General features: G+C 42.0%; 1 protein-coding gene across 1 annotated transcript in view; it reads left to right on the top strand.

Moving 5' to 3' along the window:
• LOC124551151 (organic solute transporter alpha-like protein) overlaps positions 1-12,609 on the top strand; it is a 169,626-nt gene that overhangs the window by 142,162 nt on the left and 14,855 nt on the right. The window contains exons 5-6 of the mRNA XM_047126116.1: positions 5,487-5,583; positions 10,293-10,539. Of these exons, the coding sequence (XP_046982072.1) occupies positions 5,487-5,583; positions 10,293-10,539 (344 nt within the window). The remainder of the gene's footprint in view (positions 1-5,486; positions 5,584-10,292; positions 10,540-12,609) is intronic.

Genomic DNA, 12,609 nt, shown 5'->3' on the forward strand with positions numbered 1-12,609 from the left:
AAGAGGGGGAGATGTTCCAAGAGAGGGTGGGGAGGATGTGTACAAAATATGGTCAGAGAGAGGGGATGGTATAGATCGAGAAGGATATGGAGAGACAGGGAGAGTAGGGATGAGGAGATGGACAGTTGGAGGTGAGAAGATGAGATGCACAGAGAGATGGAAGGAGGGAGGAAGATGTGGACAGAGAGAGTGGGGAGGAGATGTGTAAAATATAGGTGTCAAATGCTTAAACAAGCAAAGCTGAAGGGAAAAAGCGAGTATATACACATGAATAACAGCATTCTACAATATTCTCTGCTAACTTGTTGGTCAATGCATTGGTAAAATAATCGTCATGCCCATCAGTTCTCTATCTAGTGGCAATGTTGGGAATTCTCGGATATACTTGTGAAGTCATGTATTCATTATCATTTCTACACTGATATAGTCCTCCTGTAGCCAAAAACATACTCAAGCAACAAGTTTTCAGTTAAATGGGCAGCAGCAGAGTATGGTGAGTCTCCAGGTGGATGGAAATAGACACTATGAAGATAACATCATAGGATTGTTGGCGAGTTTAAAGCATTTAGACCCCACTTCTGATCTCTACCTGTCATCCCACGTTCTGTCACCTCACTGCCGAGATACAGGGTCATGGATAGCTGGGAAGAAGGATGGGTGGACGTGGTGGGCAATAAGCTAAGGGTAGTGAACTCAAAAATGCAGCAATGGCACATACCCTCACAAACACACAGACAAGGTAGGATACTTTCACTTGCCAATGTTTAGTACACAGCCATCTGATGCATGTCTTCCTAATCCTGCAAGAGGTCCCTCCAGCGTTAGGCACGTGGCATGCAGTCACAGTTCGCCACATTTTAGTTGGCCATTTCTCATTGGCAAACAAGACGGCAGGGGCTCATTTACTTGCATATTCACTGTCTGCATTAGCTCACAGTGAGACGAATTTGGTACCAGTTTTAAGATTCTTTGAAGTGTTCTACTTGGTCTTTGAAATATGAGAGTAGACCACGTAACTTGGAATCAAGGTGGTTGGTTCATCCATTCGTTCTTTTACGTATATTATTCAAGCAATGTGTCTCTGTCTCATTGTTGTTGATTTTATCTTGTGTTATCCATGTTTAAAAATATTTTGGAACATGAGAGCAGATTTGCAGAATCTTAGAAGTTGCGAAAAAGTGTAAACATGGTGGTGTCGATGATTGAGGCTGGGGAAAATGAGTGCAATTTTAAATAAGAATGTATTTTAGCATCTGCTCAAGTTTTATATCCAAATATTTGATGGAGCAAATGCCCGCAACTGAGGAACATATTAATAAAATAAAATAATCTGGTTCAGCTGCCAGTAATGTATTATTTATTGCATGACCAGTTTTGAAGCCTGAAGGAAGATTTTCAGGTGCCATTATAAAATTATTTGATCGCAACTGACGATGGAGCTTTAGGGTTAGAAACCGGTCATGCAATAAATACGAAATTACTGGCAACTGAAGTGGATTTTTTTATTGTATTAAAGTTTTACATGTTTTAACCACATCTGTCTAATTATTTTAGTGAGTAACCCCTTTGTTGAGTGCCTATAAACCAAGTACACACACAGGCATGTGCGTGCATTAGGGCGCGCGCGCGCGCACACACACACACCCCCACCCACACACACACACACACACACACACACACACACACACACACACATCTTCCACCGAACAGTGGAAAGCATTATACAGCTATGAATATTTTTTACAGATCAAAACAGTTTAGTGTATCAATACACAAAATCCAGGCCAACAGACGAGATATTGGGTTCAAGCAGTCAGCCAAGCAAGGAGTTTTAATCTGTAAAGAAATTCAGAATAAACTTGGAAACACACTGACGTCATCTGATATTGTTTCTTAACACTGGAGAACACAAGCATAATAACAGATTCTCACGCTGAGGAAGGAACCAACACACTAAGTGAACATGACTCAGTTGGGATCAACATTTAAGTGACCCAAACCAACAACACATGACACTGTATGCCATAACACAGCCACAAACAATACAACAGGGAGTAACAATCATAAAACAAGAAAAGCGCTGACACAAACAGTGACACCACATACTAATACTTGAGTAATAAGGTAACCATGCTTGGGAGGAAAAGGCTAGAAGAACTTTTATTTCGAGGCTCCATCTCCCCAATGACACATTGTGTATTGTTTATAGTACACTGTACACAAGCAGTAATGTATTATTCGTCTCATTATGTGTAGGCAGAAGTATACCCTCTTCTTTATGTAAAACTACAATCAATTTATGTTAAATGGTTCAAATGGCTCTGAGCACTATGGGACTCAACTTCTGAGGTCATTAGTCCCCTAGAACTTAGAACTAGTTAAACCTAACTAACCTAAGGACATCACAAACATCCATGCCCGAGGCAGGATTCGAACCTGCGACCGTAGTGGTCTTGCGGTTCCAGACTGCAGCGCCTTTAACCGCACGGCCACTTCGGCCGGCAATTTATGTTACTTATCAAATATTTTCTGTATAAACCACGCACAAAACTGAAAATGTAACGTATGGTTTAAGAAATACTGCACTCAATTGGCAGAAGTATACCCTCTTCTTTATGTAAAGCTACAATCAATTTATGTTACTTATCGAATATTTTCTGTATAAACCATGCATAAAACTGAAAATGTAACGTATGGTTTAAGAAATACTGCACTCAATTAGCAATGAACTACATTCTCTTTCTACTAATAAATTTACAACCATAAGTTTATTCTTCACGTAAAGCTAAAATTTATGTATTCCGTGTATCAAATGCTCAGTCAGTATATAATTTGTATAACACCAGGTGTGTATGTATCTGATGTATCACACAGAATATAGCACAACTACCAACAACTAGACAAACAAACAACTACTGAACATCACACAGTGACTAAGATGCATAATTCCAAGTAATAAATCAATACACACAAGAATAGCAAACCTACATAAGCACACATTATTTGAGATGAGAACAGCTCGAGGTTCTACTGAGACCTTCTCATATGAAGTAGGTACAACTAGGCTGCTATCAACCAACACGCTACCTAGACCATATTACACATCCAAAGGTAGCATATCACTTTATTCTACATACTGCAACTTATTTTTACCACACTTATTGCATTACACTTGAAACCTGGTTTATGAAGGAAGGCAGGAATCGGTTACGTTTGTGGACGGGGCCGTATTCAGTTACTAATGGTTGCCTTTTACAGTTACACACATTTATTTTTAAAACAGTAATTCCAAACTCAACAATAAATAAAAAATACCACACGTTATTAACGAAGCAATAAACAACTGTGCAAATAATAGTGGTTTAACTGCGTTACACTTTTGCAAATCACTATAAAATACAGTTACAGATAATGTTAGAAAACAGGCCACTGTGATCACAACTGGTCTTACTCACCAAGAATGGCAATAAATTAAGAATGTTTAAGAACTCCCTGCAATTACAACTTACAGGTATTGAAATATTAAAAGGTAAGTGTCCATAAACACAGCATTAGACGTCAGACGCCAGGAATGGCAGTAAATAACGTTTTAAGGCTTACTGCTAAAACACAAATACAAATTAGAATTTTAATGCAAATGACCACAATCACAGCTGAAGGTCTTACAAGCCAAGAATGGCAATAAATTAAGATTGTTTAAGAAGTCGCTGCAATTACAACTTACGGGTATTGAAATATTAAAAGATAAGTGGCCACAAACACAGCAGAAGATATCAGACACAGGAATGGCAGTAAATAAGGTTTTAAGGCTTATTGCTAAAACACCAGTACAAATTAGAATTTTAAGACAAATGACCACAATCACGGCTGAAGGCCTTAAACGCCAGGGTCGGCAATAATATTAAAAAAACTTAAAACCTTCTATAAAACAGCAAATACAATAGCAAAAGTTAATTTAAAAAAAACAAGCAACTAATCCAGACGGTGCTCCAAGAACGACCTCTGAGAAGGTCCGGCAACAAACACTTTCGCGAACGATTAGATAGGCTGGCCAAGAGTTGCATTCACTTCGCCAGATGGTAACTCAGACTAGTGGCAGTCTAACGAATGACTAGTGATAACTTGCTGAAACTACCTGACGTCCGACAAACCAAATACAACGATGGTACAACACGCCAAAGCCGGAACTGGCGGTCTGCACTACACCCCCCAGAATACAGTGTTTAGAGTGCCTGGAACGAGAAAGGAACCACTACAAGATTTCCGTCCGATTAGACAAACCCGAAAATCAGCAGTACACAACACCAAACTAACAGTAACTAAAGCCACACTCGATTTGCGTGCGAAGAAAAACCGAAACGTAACCAACGAGAATCAGAAACCACACGTCATTGCACAAACAATCGCAAAGTGAGCCAAAACCAAGTACCAACTGAGTGTCATCAAGGTCATTAGGCAAACAAACGTACACTGAACTGACTGTGACAACACTGACGATGGTTGGCAGAATGAAACAAATCTCTTCACTGCTTTATTAACTCATAGCTGAGTAACCTCACCGTCTAATTACTGAGCCAAGTGCTTTTAACACAGTAGGGTCTTCAAGTACTAAGCGGTACGCATATCCACAGAACTGCACATGATGGCGCAATGGTAACCTGTCACAACATCACAAACGCACTATGGGGCACACACAGGTGGCTGACTCTGTTCTATTTGCATTAAAATGCTCTCTTCTTAACGGTTGCTGGATTTGGTTTACGACGAGGCCGTGCACCCTCGTGACCACAGCCCTTCCATCCGGCAGTTCATGCGTGCCGCCAGCGGTCCCTGCGTGTTCCCGCGCTGTGCGGACCTGGCTCCTCCTGAGTCCCCAACCAAACTGCCCACTCACACGACCCAGAAGAATCACGACGTCACACCAAAGATAGGACAACAGATACTGCATGTCGATAACTGCCAGTAACAGACAGGCGACACTTGCGAAACGAGAAGAAGACAAACAACCACAACCATGACAACTAGAGGATACGGTGTGGCCTCCAACAGAGGGCGGAAACCTACAAACGGCACCAACGCTAGCCGCAGCACAGCCCAACACTTCTTTTGATACTTACATTATACAAATGATATTTTCTTCAACCAGGCAGAAACAAATTATATACAACCTCATTAACAATCGTGAACCATTAAATTCTCTGTAACTCAGAGAAATTTTTATATATTGTGTTATTTATAGTATTTAAAATAGCATTAAAAACTGCATATCAATAAGATTGTAACAATAAGAAGTTTTTGCAAATAGATTTAGTAGAATCCGACCCACCTTACATTTCAATGTGGTGGGTTACTCCGTACTGTTAATGAAATAAATAATAAATAACTGCCGTTGAACCACTACTCACAGTATCCTAGAGTGTAAGCTGACGTAGGGTGTGGGAGCTGCCTAACGTCGACTGACCGTTTGCTTTGGTTGTGGTTCCCAGGAGCAGCCTCATGAGAATCCGGGTGCTCATCCTGCAGCTGCCAGTGGTGCAGTGGCTCATCGACCTGGTGCTCTTCGTCCTCGTGGCTGAGGACCAGGTGGGTCTCCTGGCGCTTTGCTAAAGCATGACTGCCATTTGCTGTGCCTAAAAAGATAACCACTCTCACTTATAGCCGTCACCTTCGTCAGCCATTTGGCATCTGCTGATGGTCATAGGTCCTCTTCAACATCCTCCATGAATCACGTCTTCACACATTTACACAAGTAACCATAAAGTTTGAGTTACCACCTTGGCAAACCAAACTACATAACGAATTACTGAAAAGAGCGAAGAGTCGCGTAATAGATCAGAAATTACTCTGAAATGAAGCATTATTACAGGAATCTCTTTGTTCACTGAACAATTAATGAGGGTATTTTTTTAATTATAAAAACTTCAAGTTCTATAAGTGCATCCTAATACTGTACCAATTTTCACTACAAGAACGGTATATCTGAAAATAAATTTTATGTTGTAAATATTTTATACTATATTTGCGATTTAAAATGTATCATCTTTGTATTATTATGAGGTTAGCCATAGACATCAGTTACTACAATCAGACAGTGGATATGTTTACTTTGTGAGCATACCTCCTCCCCTGGTGTACTTTGACAAGTTTCTGAGTAATCTATTGAAGTATCTAAACAGGGTCTGTAACTACTTTAGGTGCGAATGAAAGACATCAGTAGATGACAACGAAACAAGCAAATATTTATCTGAGTATATGAACACATTATAACTGAGTCCTTAGGATCCATGCTGGTTACATTCACGTGAGGACAAACACATTATCACAATTGTCCCATATGGCTACTGTTCTTTTGAAGGTAGGCTTCAGTGCGTCTCTTCATCGATGCCAAAAGTTCCACGCTTGTTCCGAATGCCCTGCCAACGATCCCCGTGTTCCCACAGTTCATCAGCACTATCAACGGGCTGTAGTACATTATTTTTTTTTTTTTGGTCATCAGTCTACTGACTGGTTTGATGCGGCCTGCCACGAATTCCTTTCCTGTGCTAACCTCTTCATCTCAGAGTAGCACTTGCAACCTACGTCCTCAATTATTTGCTTGACGATTTCCAATCTCTGTCTTCCTCTACAGTTTTTGCCCTCTACAGCTCCCTCTAGTACCATGGAAGTCATTCCCTCATGTCTTAGTAGATGTCCTATCATCCTGTCCCTTCTCCTTATCAGTGTTTTCCACATATTACTTTCCTCTCCGATTCTGCATAGAACCTCCTCATTCCTTACCTTATCAGTCCACCTAATTTTCAACATTCGTCTATAGCACCACATCTCAAATGCTTCGATTCTCTTATGTTCCGGTTTTCCCACATTCCATGTTCCACTACCATACAATGCTGTACTCCAGACGTACATCCTCAGAAATTTCTTCCTCAAATTAAGGCCGGTATCTGATATTAGTAGACTTCTCTTGGCCAGAAATGCCTTTTTTGCCATAGCGAGTCTGCTTTTGATGTCCTCCTTGCTCCGTCCGTCATTGGTTATTTTACTGCCTACGTAGCAGAATTCTTTAACTTTATTGACTTCGTGACCATCAATCCTGATGTTAAGTTTCTACTACTTCTCATTACCTTCGTCTTTCTCCGATTTACTCTCAAACCATACTGTGTACTCATTAGACTGTTCATTCCGTTCAGCAGATCATTTAATTCTCCTTCACTTTCACTCAGGATAGCAATGTCATCAGCGAATCGTATTATTGATATCCTTTCACCTCGTATTTTAATTCCACTCCTGAACCTTTCTTTTATTTCCATCATTGCTTCCTCATTATACAGACTGAAGAGTAGGGGCGAAAGGCTACAGCCCTGTCTTACACCCTTCTTAATACGAGCACTTCGTTCTTGATCGTCCACTCTTATTATTCCCTCTTGGTTGTTGTACATATTGTATATTACCCGTCTCTCGCTATAGCTTACCCCTACTTTTTTCAGAATCTCGAACAGCTTGCACCATTTTATATTGTCGAACGCTTTTTCCAGGTCGACAAATCCTATGAAAGTGTCTTGATTTTTCTTTAGCCTTGCTTCCATTATTAGCCGTAGCGTCAGAATTGCCTCTCTCGTCCCTTTACTTTTCATAAAGCCAAACTGATCGTCACCTAGCGCATTCTCAATTTTCTTTTCCATTTTTCTGTATATTATTCTTGTAAGCAGCTTCGATGCATGAGCTGTTAAGCTGATTGTGCGATAATTCTCGCACTTGTCAGCTCTTGCCGCCTTCGGAATTGTGTGGATGATGCTTTTCCGAAAGTCAGATGGTATATCCCCAGACTCATATATTCCACACACCAACGTGAATAGTCGTTTTGTTGCCACTTCCCCAAATGATTTTAGAAATTCTGATGGAATGTTATCTATCCCTTCTGCCTCATTTGACAGTAAGTCCTCCAAAGCTCTTTTAAATTCCGATTCTAATACTGGATCCCCTATCTCTTCTAAATCGACTCCTGTTTCTTCTATCACATCAGACAAATCTTCACCCTCATAGAGGCTTTCAATGTATTCTTTCCACCCATCTGCTCTCTCCTCTGCATTTAACAGTGGAATTCCCGTTGCACTCTTAATGTTACCCCCGTTGCTTTTAGTGTCACCAAAGGTTGTTTTGACTTTCCTGTATGCTGAGTCTGTCCTTCCGACAATCATATCTTTTTCGATGTCTTCACATTTTTCCTGCAGCCATTTCGTCTTAGCTTCCCTGCACTTCCTATTTATTTCATTCCTCAGCGAATTGTATTTCTGTGTTCCTGATTTTCCCGGAACTTGTTTGTACTTCCTCCTTTCATCAATCAACTGAAGTATTTCTTCTGTTACCCATGGTTTCTTCTCAGTTACCTTCTTTGTACCTATGTTTTCCTTCCCAACTTCTGTGATGGCCCTTTTTAGGGATGTCCATTCCTCTTCAACTGTACTGCCTACTGCGCTATTCCTTATTGCTGTATCTATAGTGTTAGAGAACTTCAAACGTATCTCGTCATTCCTTGGTACTTCCGTATCCCACTTCTTTGCGTATTGATTCTTCCTGACTAATGTCTTGAACTTCAGCCTACTCTTCATCACTACTATATTGTGATCTGAGTCTATATCTGCTCCTGGGTACGCCTTACAATCCAGTATCTGATTTCGGAATCTCTGTCTGACCATGATGTAATCTAATTGAAATCTTCCCGTATCTCCCGGCCTTTTCCAAGTATACCTCCTCCTCTTGTGAGTCTTGAACAGGGTATTCGCTATTACTAGCTGAAACTTGTTACAGAACTCAATTAGTCTTTCTCCTCTTTTATTCCTTGTCCCAAGCCCATATTCTCCTGTAACTTTTTCTTCTACTCCTTCCCCTACAACTGCATTCCAGTCGCCCATGACTATTAGATTTTCGTCCCCCTTTACATACTGCATTACCCTTTCAATATCCTCATACACTTTCTCTATCTGTTCATCTTCAGCTTGCGACGTCGGCGTGTATACCTGAACTATCGTTGTCGGTGTTGGTCTGCTGTCGATTCTGATTAGAACAACCCGGTCACTGAACTGTTCACAGTAACACCCTCTGCCCTACCTTCCTATTCATAACGAATCCTGCACCTGTTATACCATTTTTTGCTGCTGTTGATATTACCCGATACTCATCTGACCAGAAATCCTTGTCTTCCTTACACTTCACTTCACTGACCCCTACTATATCCAGATTGAGCCTTTGCATTTCCCTTTTCAGATTTTCTAATTTCCCTACCACGAACAAGCTTCTGACATTCCACGCCCCGACTCGTAGAACGTTATCCTTTCGTTGATTATTCAATCTTTTTCTCACGGTAACCTCCCCCTTGGCAGTCCCCTCCCGGAGATCCGAATGGGAGACTATTCCGGAATCTTTTGCCAATGGAGAGATCATCATGACACTTCTTCAAATACAGGCCACTTGTCCTGTGGATACACGTTACGTGTACACTATAGCTTTTCAATATCCCCACACAAAAATCCGGTGGGTGCAAGTCAGGGGTCCTTGGAGGACATGTTATTGGTGATCGTCCACCAATACACTTATTGTCGAAGATTCAGAATGCAGGTTGCCAAACAGCCACATGAAAGTGCGCTGATTCACTACCATGCACGTACACCCTACCCACATTTTCACTGTAAAGAATATCATCCAGACATCATTAACAGTGTGGTAACACTGGCATGACTGCACTTGTGTAAATGTTCTGTCAAGGAAACCATTGATTCCTGGACCTGTCTCTATTAGGAGTATTTGCTTGTTTTGTTGTCTTCTGCTAACGTCTTTCACTTCTACCTCTAATAGTAAAATCAGTCTGTAGTTGTATATAGAGGTTATTTATTGTTTCATCTGATGGTGACATGCTAAAAAACTGGGAACAGTTATTTGTATGACTTGAAACTCAAAAAATTTTATAAACATTGCACTGGCTTGTATTGACAAAATGCAATCATGCATCACTGAAGATAAAAGATGTCCTGAAACTGTGTGAGTTTACTAAGATTACATAAATTACTCTTAAGCTTCTCAAATGGTTATGTAGTGTACTTGATGATGTGCTAATGGATGCAGATGGTGCTAATAGTGTCATCGATAATAGGAACTTTTGGGTTAATTGATTTATCTTCCTCGGAATACTGTAGTATCCGTAAAGTCTACTCTAGGTTAAGAAGACCAGTTCAGAAACATTCGCTTTCTTGCACTATTCTGTGTGTGCGTCAGAAATAATCTGAACCACATTTCCACAGGCGCTGTACCAGGCAGTATACCAGTGGGTGCAGGTGGTGCCCATGGTTTCGCTGATGGTGGCGCTGTGGGGTGCCAACATGTTTCTGTCATTGCTCGGGGATGCCCTCGCCGAGCACCGCGTGAGGTCCAAGTTCGTCGCCATGCAGGTGGTGGTAGCCCTGAATGCGATGCTCAAGGCCGTCTCCCGGCCAATAGCAGCAGCTCTGGCCTGCTACCCACCCCTCACCCCGGCGCTCTACTGCCACAGTAAGCACACACCGAGTAACTCTGCTACATTTCCTAACCACATTATACATCTACACCTACATGCTCCTCGAGCCACAATAAGCTGTGTACTGGAGGATACTCTGTACCAGTACCAGTCGTTTCCTCTTCTACCTCGATCGCAAACAAAGCGAGCGAAAACAGACTGTCTATATGCTTCTGTACGAGCCCCAGTTTGTCTTATCTTCTTCTGCCTTGTGCAAAACGTACGTTGGTGATAGTAGAATTGTTCAATTTAGCTTCAAATGCCAGTTATCTAAATTTTCTCATTGGTGTTCCTCTAGAAGAATGTCGTCTTTCCTCCATGGATTCCCATTTGAGTTTCCAAGGCATTTCTGTGAAATTTGTGCGTTGTTTGAACCTACTAGTAACAAATCTGACTTTGAATTGCTTCACCGATGGCCTTGCCGCAGCGGTAACACCGGTTCCCACGGATCCCCAAACATAAGCGCTGTCGGGCTGCGCTAGCACTTGTATGGGTGACCATCCAGTCTGCTGAGCGCTGTTGGCAAGCGGGGTGAGCTCAGCCCTTGTGAGGCAAACTGAGGAGCTGCTTGATCGGGACGTAGTGCCTCGAGTCTCTGAAACCGACATATGGCCGGGAGAGCGGTGTGCTGACCAAATTCCCGATGCTCGCATCTAGTGACGCCTGTGGGCTGAGGTTGACAAGGTGGCCAGTCGGTACTTTGGGCCTTCATGGCTAATTCGGGACGAGTACGTGTACGTGGAATACTTGCCCCCATCTGGTCTGTACGGTATTTTCTCGCTGTCGTCAGTGGATGTAGGTTTTATTGCAGAATGACATCATGCCAAGTTTGGCAGTATTTTACAGACTGCTGTAGCAGTTGAGTATAATGCCTCATTTAAAAACTTAAAAACGGGAGGGGCATAGCAAACTTGAGATTTCAAATAATTATAAAACATCCACGACGTCTCTTGTAAGAGTCGGAAAATTTGATTGGTATACACACAGCTTTATTGACATGCTGTAAACTTGCGATAATATCTGAACACTTAATATGAAGTTGAAAAATTGGCACTATCTACACTGATGTGCAAAATTAAAGCAACAAACCGCTATTTCCCCTTCCTGTGTCTAATTCACGATACAATCATACAAACTGTCAGCAGATGTTCGTACGATCGTGTTTTGCACGGAAGATGGCATTCCAGTTTAATGGACAACCACGGCAATGATGTCAGGGCACCTATCAAATGGGGTAGCGTTTGCCGGGTAGTCCCACATCCACAGACGGTGCAGTGTGGCACAGAGAAGATACCTATCAGACTGTCTGTGGTGGAGGGCCTTAGGAAGAACGGAAGCAGGACAGCCGCAAACTGATATGGACCAGTGGCTTAATGTGAATCATTCCGTTGTTTCTGGGGTATAGTGACCGTTTATAGAGACCGAAACTATATACCGAAGACCAGGGCAGGGCCGACCATTTGTGACATCAAAAAAAGAGGACCATTATTTGGCTGTAAGGGTGCGATGGTACTGCCTTTGAACTGCATGGCAACTGGCATCTGACCTCACAGCATCCACTGGACGTGTTTTTTCGAGGTAAGCGGTGTACAGAAGGGTTCAGAAGAGTGGCCTTTACTGTTGGAGACCCGCTGTATGTGTACCTCCGACACGTCTTCACAGAAGGGAAGGTCCAGAGTCGAGTCGTCAGCCTTCCGACTGGACGGTCGAACGGTGGGCCAATGTTCTTTTCACAGGTGAGTATCGATTTGATGTGGTGAATAGTTTTCGACACATTCGCATCTGGAGGGAATGTGGATTCCGAAATCCGATCCAAACATTGCGGGAAATATCGATGTAGAGGTGGATCCTTAATGGTGTGGGCAGGGATTATGTTGACCGCTCGAACTCCTCTTCATGAAATTATACGGGTGAATCAGCAAGATTTAACTTCCGTCAGGTATTGCGATGAGATCTTGGGACTTCATGTGAAGTTGTTGCAAGGTGCTGTGGGACCAGACTTCTTAAAAAATGGGTTCAAATGGCTCTGAGCACTATGGGACTTAACATCTGTGGTCATAAGTCCC

Source organism: Schistocerca americana, chromosome 9 (genome assembly GCF_021461395.2).
Source record: "Schistocerca americana isolate TAMUIC-IGC-003095 chromosome 9, iqSchAmer2.1, whole genome shotgun sequence".
Classification (NCBI taxonomy): Eukaryota; Metazoa; Arthropoda; class Insecta; order Orthoptera; family Acrididae; genus Schistocerca; species Schistocerca americana.